Genomic DNA, 9,026 nt, shown 5'->3' with positions numbered 1-9,026 from the left:
TTGGCAGTGATGGAAGGAGGAGGAGGAGGCTGGGCCCACAGCCCTGGAGGAAGAGACTGGAGGGAGGCCTGACACCCAGCCCGGGAGGAGAGCCCGGAACCCCCGCCCGGGAGCAGGCCGAGGGGACGCCGGGCCCCCGGGCCCGGGAGGGGAGGCCGGGCCAGGCCGGGCCCCCTACGCCGCGTCACGTCGCCGCCGCCCCCGACTGACAGCAGCATGTGTGGGGGCGGCTATAAATGCCGGCGGTGACTGACAGGGCGGGCAGCGGCGGCGGGGCAGGAGCTAGGGCAGCTGCAGCCCGGCCGCCGCCGCCGCCCCCGCCCGGCCGCCGCCATGGGCTCGCCCCGCCGGGCCCTCGCTGGCCTCTACGGGCGAGGAACGGGCAGCGTCGAGGGGGCGGAGGAGGCCGAGAGCGCGGCCTGGGCCTCCCGGCCCGACCGGCGCAGCTACCTGCTGGCCATCCGGCCCCGGAACAGGTGAGGGGCCGGGGAGGAGGCTGGTGGCAGGGGGGTGTCTCCCCGCCCGACTGCCACCGTGGATGCCTGGTGCCACCGGCCCGGGACGCAGATGCAGCCTGCGGGTGACGCTGCGGAGGCCGGCAGAGGGCCCGGGCCCGGGGTGGGGGGGGGCGGGGACGACGTGTCTGGAGGCGAAGTGGGAAGAGAGCAGGCTGCCGGCGTCCCAAGCCGTAAGGCAATATCCCAACCCCGGACGGACCGAGGTGATGGCCGCGCTGGAAGCTGCAGGGCCGTCTGGGCCTGTCCCTCCCCGGATCCTCTCCAGGGCGGAAACACCAAACGATGCCTTGGGCTTTCCAAAACATCTTGTTTGCTGTGGGCCAGCCCGTGGCTGCCCAGAAAAGGGCTGCCGGTTTTTTTGTGGTTGTTGCCAGGGCAGGGGTTGTCAGCATCGCATGTCATTTTATAGCAGGGCAGGTGTGCGGAGTTGACTGCCGTGCTGTGAATTCCTGATGGACATGAGCTTCTGTGTCTCTCGAGTTAAACTTGCATACGGGATACCGCGCTGACCTTCCTGCACTCATTGTAGTGTAGCTGCTTATGTTACCAACACCAGCCTCGGAGCAAGGGGCCTGCTGTGCCTGTGCCTTATCTTATTGCCAAAAAGGTATTTCTGCAATGTAGATACAGGCGGAGCAGTGATGAGAACGGCATTCCTGGGTCAAAAATGGCCTTAGGCAGGGGGTCTGTGGTAGGAATAAGGCTTTGTTCATACGGCAGAAGGTATGATAAACATGATGCTGGCTGAGACTGGCTGAGGTTAGCAAACACATGGCGACGTGCCAGTGAAGGAAAGGTGTTGGTGACTGTGTTAGTCATTCAAAGTAAAGCCTATAAATTACTTTGAATTCACTAGGAATGCTCTTTAGTCTGTAAACTCTTGAAATGAGCGTGTCTCTTCCCTGTTGATGATTTATAAATAATCCATTTCCAGTGTGTCAAGGGCTGATGCCTCAAAGAATCTGATATTTCTAGAAATAAATACAGGACCAAAAGAGATAAAAAACGTGCTGCCTGGAATTCCGATGTTAAAACTGGGGTAATGCCAAAGTTAAGTTGCCTTAATTTGGTTCCTTTGAGCGTGTGATCTAATAGCAGTCTGTCTGCACACCGTGGCATCTTCGGTACCAACAAATGCCCATATAGCGTCCACCACCAATCTGTGACCTCAGACCATACAGTGCAAATGAAATCTGTAATTGTGTCCAATGATTCCATTCTGTGGATTATAAGTAGAGAATGTCCTTAATAAATAAGATGTGGAGGTGTTTTTGTTGCCTGTAGCTTGAATTTTGTTCCCCTCCTGAGCATGTTCAAATTGCAGCTTTAATCAGCTTAGCCATAAAGCAGGGTTTGTCAGTCCTGCAAGCGATACCTCCAATCTTCCCAGCTGACTTCCCCACATAGCTGAAGTTCTGCTCGAGGCCGCTGAGGAATGCACAGAGCAGTGTAAGGCTCTCATGCAGTGAGCCTGGTGTCCTCTGGCTGGGCTGATGCTGCAGCTCAGGTGTGGTAAATGCAGCATGTGTCTGGAAAGGTCTGAGTCCTGAACACCCTGAGCTTGTCAGGCTAGTGCTGTGGGTAGGAGCACCCCATTTTCCTTCCATGGGAGCCTAATGCTTTTGCAGGCAAAGGGACACTGTACTGCTATGCTTAAATCAGCAATGTGTTAGTTTTCCACAAATTGTCCAGTCCCTTTTTCAGCCCACTTACATACTTGGTCATGAAAGCCAATGGCAAGGTAATTTCGTTTTTGCCTGTTAACTTAAGTGGCTGCAGTAAATAAATACTCACTGAATAACAAAACTGACCTTTCGCTATTTTCATGACACCTTCCAGTTTCTCTAATGAGTAAAGGAGGAGTAATATAAAAGTCTTATTCTCTGAATCTGCCTACAAGTGCTGAAGACTTGAGCCAGGGTGTGTGGAAACTTTGTTTATGATGCAGGGCAAGGGCTTGAGTGAAGTTGGGCTTTTAGTCCTATAATTAATTAATGTATCATAACAATTCTGGAGAGCAAGTGAGTGGAATGGTGTAGCAAGAAGACTTTCAGAAAGCAATTAGGAGTTTAATATAATTCAGGGACATCTGGAGATCTTGCCTGGGAGAACTTGAAAAGCAGGATGAGTGATGTGCATAATGGCAGATAACATTCAGCAGTTTTCTTTAACGCAGAACTGTATTTGAATTTGATGTTGGTGCTAACAAAAGTACAGGACAAGTGATACAGACAGAGTTGTGGTGGGAGGTCGCTGTGGTGGTTAGAAAGCAAACATGGATATTTGATTCAAAGAAAGCATGTGGGGTTTTCAGGCTTCTCTTCTGTCTTTATATGTATTTGTCAATTGTGTTTAACCGAAATATTTGCTTGTTCTCTTCACCCATTCTTAAAGCTGTAGAAAGTGTAGTGACTGGATAGAGATACTTACAGACATGGAAATATCTTTATGAAAAGAAACTGCATCTGGGCTGACTCAGGAACATGTTTCACATGTATTCATGACCCATGTAGAAAATAGTGTGGATTGCCTTACCTGGTCTCCCTAATCCTACAGGAGAAAAAGGATGTTGTGTAAATTGAAGGGTACTAATTTAGAAACCAGTACACTGTGTTTTTGTATGTGTGGTTTTTTTATTTAACTTGTAGAATTCATCAGAGGTGGTGCTGCAGAGGCCAAAAGAATGAAGGTTTTAAAAATGGCCATAGAGAGAACACCATCCCTATATTAAACAGAGTATCACGGTGTTTACTTTTCATGCCCTTAGGAACTGGACTTTAGGAAGAATCTTCCTTGTGAGCAGATAGCTCAGTGGCAAGAGGTCACTGGCTTTCCTTTGTCAGTCTTAACATACCTGATAATGGACAATGCAAGGAGCAGCTTATGGTTATGGTGAATTGTCTTCCGCCCTGGCAGCTAGCAGGACTTTTTTGTTTTGGGGTAGGTGTTGGTTTAGCTTGGGTTTTTTTGTTTGTTTTGTGTGTGGTTTTGTGTTGAGGGTTTGTTGTTTTTTTTTTTTTTTAAAAAAAAAAACCCTCTTATGTCTCAAAGCACTTGACTATAATTACTTCACAAAGTGAGAGGAGCAGCTGTCAGTCCAGGGTCTGCTTTAGCTGCATTCGTGGGCCACAACTTCAAGATGTCTCTTTAGGTGTCCTTTTTGTAAGAACTAGCTGAGTCTGGAGGACATCTTGTGCAGAGAGATGCAATTTCATGTAAAATCTTACGGCAGAGGCTTCATCTGAGTCCTAGGCAAACTTCTCTGTTAGAAGTGATCTGCACATCTCGTCTAATGCAGATGTCTGCTCCTTGGTCTCATTGCAGCATTGCCTCCTTGCTTAAATATCTTTTCTACTGTCATAGCTTCATCATATGCAGATATTTTTAGAGTAGAGCGACATTGCCTCTGATCTTTGACGGCTGTCTCTGGTTATGGTGGCAATTGAGCTCAGGAGAGTGCCTTGCCACCTGGATTTTCTGGCTAGAAACCATTCCCAATCTTGTATCTCTTGCTTTGCACATAATATCAAATGAAGGTGAAAGATCTGTTGCTATAATAAAGTGAACTGAAAATACAGGAGTGCTTAGTTCCTAAAAAGCATATTTAGCTTTCTTCCCCACTAAGAAACCACCTGTGGCATCTGAGGGAGTTCAGTGCATCCATCTTGTCTGACAGAAATGTCCCAAACTCTGAAATGAGGGAGATCCAGTATCCACTTGAAAGGCAAATGTAAAGGAGTTTGGGTTTGTCTCTAGGGTAGGGGTGTCTTTTTCCAATTGGTGTAATTATCTGCACAGTGGTGCCCTGTTTGAGTGTGGCTCCTTGCCAGCTGTGCACAGTGAATAATAATCCCAAACTGCATTTTACAGCCTCCTTTCTAAAGCCTCCTGTCCATATCTCCTAGAAAGTCAAGCAGAGCTGAGTCTGTAGGCTGAGCTGATAACCTAGGCTGGAAGATCAAGATGTGGAGCTGGACAAACGGTGCGCATCAGGACCACTGCTAAAATACAGAATATATCACATGTGTGATCTTTGCTTTTCTCTGAAAACCTCATAAACGGAGGTATTTCCCAGGCCTGGGATCCTATCCAATTGCATAGAGTGGAGAGCATGGTCTCTTCTGAACAAGGCACCTCTTCTGCCACAGCAGAGGCAGTTTCCAGGAGTTGGAATGAAAACATGCTCTATCCTCACTCTGTTTCAGCAAGGGGAGGAGGAAGGTCTTAGGTGAATGAAACTGTTTTCTCACACCAACTCAGTCTCACACTTCATAGCATCACCTGGTCCAAGAAGAGGAAGGCAGAAGAGCTGTTACGATCAACTATACTTTCACTTTGCTTCTTTTCTTTGCCAGGAAGATGTCAGCTTTCCTGGGCACCTCATTGTCCAATATTTGCTTTCCTTTCTTTTGTCCTTTCTCATTCCTTAATGTCTTTCAACTAGCTGCCAATTTAATTTGGGCCATAAAGGCAGCAATAATTCAGAGTTAAAAAACACAGATCTGAGACATCTTCAGAGTATTACAGAGGCTGATACAGGAATATGTAACTTAATTTTTTGTTTTTCACCTTCTCTGTTAATGAAATCTAGCTCTAAATGGTTACATGCAAGTCCATGTTCATCTCGGCTTAAAGTAAATTACCTGCAGAAAAAAAGCTGTATTTCTCCAGCTCTGACATTGATTCGTTCTGTGACCTTGACAAGCAAAGACTCAATACATCCGTTTTCCAGTCTGTAAAACAACAATGTGTCTTGTACAGCTCCATAGCACTCACAGCCACTTTATCACAGCATTGCTGATAATTACAGCCATGGTATAGGAAACACAAACACACTTGTTCTGTGTGTACATGAAGTGCTTGATAAGAAGCAGGACACAAGGCAAGAAAGAAGCCTTAAGCATAACCATACGTGCATGAAATTTTTGTTGGCTTTTAAATGTTGAAAATGATTGGCCTCTGACAGCTGAGGAGACATGCAGAATGGCTTGTATTTGTCTCAAGTAGTATTAACCTTGGAGGCAGAGAAGTTAATATGAAATCTTATACTTGGAAGTCTACATGTGCAAAACATGCCCAATAATGTCACGGGTCAGAGTGCCAGCAAGAGGGAGCGTCTGCAGGGGATTGCCAGGACCATCCCTCTGTCCTGCTCCTGGGATGGAAGGAGTACCCTGTTCTCAGTGGACTTTTCTGAGGAGCTTTTGTGCAATGCTGTTTCCGTCCAAACATAACTCGGAGGTCTCAGCTTTGCTGTCATTGTCACGTTTTGCTGTTTACTTGCTGCACTGGACAGCTTGTGTGGCTCAATTTCCATGCTGTGGAAGAGCACTGACATATATTAATGGTTGTTGCAGATCAAGTCCAGGTACATATGAGGATGGAGCCACTGTGAAGCCTATTTCAGGGTCTCCTGAGCTCTTGTTGGCTTCCATATAAGGACATGAGATGGAAAGAGAAAGATTTCTTTATCTCTGGAAGAAGACTTACAGAAAGAGGAGAATTTCATGCAGTAATTGCATGAGAGGCTTTAAATGCAGAAATGCTGGATTTAAAAATCTGTTTTTCAGGCAGTTAACTTTTCAGTGCCAGTGGGATAATGTACCAGCATAGGCCATCAACTTGAGCAATATTTTTAGTTATTAAAAAAAGTGATGTTGACAGTTCTGCCTCCTGCCCTTGCAGTAAGACGGAAATTTGGCAAGTGCATGAAAAATGGGAAGATTGCCTTCACTTCTGAAGAAAATTATGAGTAGTTGAAGGGCTAAAACTTTTAAGTAGATGATAAGCATCCAAAGGAGTTTGAAAGTATCTGATGAAACAGAATTTAAAGAATTGAGGCTGGTAGAAGGTACGTAGTAGAGGGGGCATAATTCTCATGGTTCAGTGCAACAGTGGTTAATAACCAAATCTGTATTTTCAGGGCTAGTTTTTCACAGAATCACAGGTTGAAAGGGACCTCAGGGATCATCTAGTCCAACCTTTCTAGGAAGAGCAGAGTCTAAACAAGATGGCCCAGCACCCTGTCCAGATGACTCTTGAAGGTGTCCAATGTGGCTGAGTCAACCACTTCCCTGGGGAGATTATTCCAATGGTTGACTGTCCTCAGTGTGAAAAATTTCACTCTGGTGTCCAATCGGAATCTCCCCAAGAGCAATTTGTATCCTTTCCCCCTTGTCCTCTCCATGTAAAAAGGGAGTCTCCATCTTTGTAACTACCCCTTAAGTACTGGTACATGGTGATGAGATCCCCTCTGAGCCTCCTTTTCTCAAGGCTGAACAAACCCAGTTCTCTCAGCCTATCCTCATATGGCAGCTTCCCAGTCCTCTGATCATGTTGGTGGCCCTTCTCTGGACCCCTTCCAGCCTGTCCACATCCTTTTTGTATAGCGGGGACCAGAACTGTACACAGTACTCCAGGTGTGACCTGACAAGTGCTGAGTAGAGTGGGATAATGACTTCTTTATCTCTGCTGGCGATGCCCTTTTTGATGCAACCCAGCATCCTGTTGGCCGCCTTGGCCTTCTTTTTAACAAGCTGTGTGTTACTTTATAGATGTGAGACACCTGACAAGGCTTCCTCCCATCCAGACATCCTTGGAGCAGACTCTTCGTCAGGGGAGACACACCCACTGTTGATGCTGCATTTCATTAGCAGAGACCTCTACTGTGTTCACTAACAAGTCTCTGGATTGCTGAGGACACAAACAGTCCAGTCCCAAAGCATATCAGACTAGACACGCTGGCACATCTATCGTGCCTTGCTCAGGAGCCCTATGTTTCCAAGTGGATAGGTCTGATTTAGAGTCTGATACAGTTATGCTGTTGCAGCTGAATGCTGTGAACATAATTAAAACGAAGTGAAACGCCAGCTGTCTGCAGGCAGGGCTGTTCTGGCTGAAGTGTTCAGAATTTGATCTTGTTCTCTCTGGGCTTAAATCTCTAGTCTGTAAAGCAAATTTTGCTTGGTTCCTTAGCATATTAAGGTTAAACTTCAGTTAATATGTGAATCTTTGTAATGATGGCCTTTTTCTTTTGATAATATCAAGTCTTCTCAAGAGACCTTCAGTCTGGTATTCAGCACCATGTTTCAGGATGTGCAGTGAATAAAGCCCAGCTTTTGTGCCTCACACAGGAGATTAAAGAAAGTACTGATGGTGCTCACGGTTTGATCAAAATCATGAGCGCAAGGAATTTGTGGCACAGGCACCCTTCATTCTGGCTGTTGTTATTTGAGTGATTTCCTTTACGTCCAAGCCAAGAGACCTTCCCATTTGTCTTACGCAAGAAAGCATGATTAAAACCACACTTTTTCCTAGGCTAGCATTATCCAGCAAGGGTTTTACGATCTTCACTGCTGGCTTCTTAAGTGATGCCCACAACCTTAGTATTCTTGGAGGCCAAAAGGATGCTTTTCCCTTGCAGTGGTATACAATGGTTTTTTGTTTCCTTTGCTGTTGCAAAGCTGGGAGGTGAGACATAATTTGTACTTATGCCTGTGAGTTGTGTTTCCAGCTGGATGGAGCTGGCTAAGGGCAGCCCAGAGCGCAGGGACACAGTGCATCTGTGCTGCTGCCCCTGGGATCACCTGGGGTGGCTGTGCTTGGGAGGGTTGAGGGGAGGAGGAAGCTCAATCCTCCTGGGAGGTCAGGGCAGGGTGAGAGCAGCTGGAGGTGGAATTTGAGCTCTCTAAGCTGTTAGGGTGGCTGGGAGTGATGAGGACAAGGTGGCGTTCTGGTCAATAAGGCAGGTAATGCAAAGGCATGCCTTGCAGTGCTGGAAAGGACATGGGGCTCAAAGGGATGCCCCACGTGGTAGGGCTCAGCTGGAAAGAGAAAGATCCTCTGTCTGACTTCTCCCATGGGCCAGCACAGCATGTGCACAATGGATCCAGTGGCTGATCCTCAGCCTGTTACGATTAGTGTTTGATTTTTCCAGCTGGATGACACCTGGTCTGCTCATCCTCTGGCTTCATGAACAGCAGTTTGCACTGGGGAGGGATCAGGATCGTGTGGCTGGGGGTGGAGAGGGTGAAGCTGCTGCCAAAAGGGCAAGTGCCATCCATGTTTATTGGGTTAAAGCTGTTCCTGAATGGTTGTCTAACAGATCTGTCTTTGCTCTCCAGATCTGAAGGAGAGGAGCCAGTGAGCTCCTCAGAGCATTGAGTTTTTTCCCCCCAATGAAAATGTGCAATTTGTATAAAGTGTCAAGCCTTCAAGCTGAGCTATTTTTTTACTTATAATTCAAATGGAGATTCCGCCTTCACAGGCGGAAGTGGTACATGGTTGGCAGTAGCTATTTTCAGAGACCCTCTGTGGTCATTTTTAGGGCAAGACTTGAAGTCCTGCTGACTTCTGTGCCATTAGGACTTGCACAGAGCCTGGATGTGGTCATTTGGGTAGAAGACCTGAAGAGGTGCAGCTTTCTTGGCTCTTCATGCTGTCTTCTGTGTCATCATCATAAAGCACTGAAGTGTGGTTGTTCAATGGTGGTATTCAGTGCATAAGACT

General features: G+C 46.9%; 1 protein-coding gene across 3 annotated transcripts in view; it reads left to right on the top strand.

Moving 5' to 3' along the window:
- The first annotated feature begins 237 nt into the window (after positions 1–237).
- The window catches only part of ALPK3 (alpha kinase 3), a 36,283-nt gene continuing 27,494 nt past the window's right edge, over positions 238–9,026 (top strand). For 2 of the 3 annotated variants that reach the window (XM_075099712.1, XM_075099711.1), the window contains exon 1: positions 238–476. In XM_075099712.1, coding sequence (XP_074955813.1) covers positions 334–476 — 143 coding nt within the window. In that variant the 5' untranslated portion in view covers positions 238–333. The remainder of the gene's footprint in view (positions 477–9,026) is intronic. The other variant, XM_075099713.1, reaches the window with a different exon arrangement.

Source organism: Phalacrocorax aristotelis, chromosome 7 (genome assembly GCF_949628215.1).
Source record: "Phalacrocorax aristotelis chromosome 7, bGulAri2.1, whole genome shotgun sequence".
In the NCBI taxonomy this organism is placed as follows: domain Eukaryota; kingdom Metazoa; phylum Chordata; class Aves; order Suliformes; family Phalacrocoracidae; genus Phalacrocorax; species Phalacrocorax aristotelis.
The sequence above is the reverse complement of the archived record's forward strand: the minus strand, read 5'-3'. Positions and strand labels throughout refer to the sequence as shown.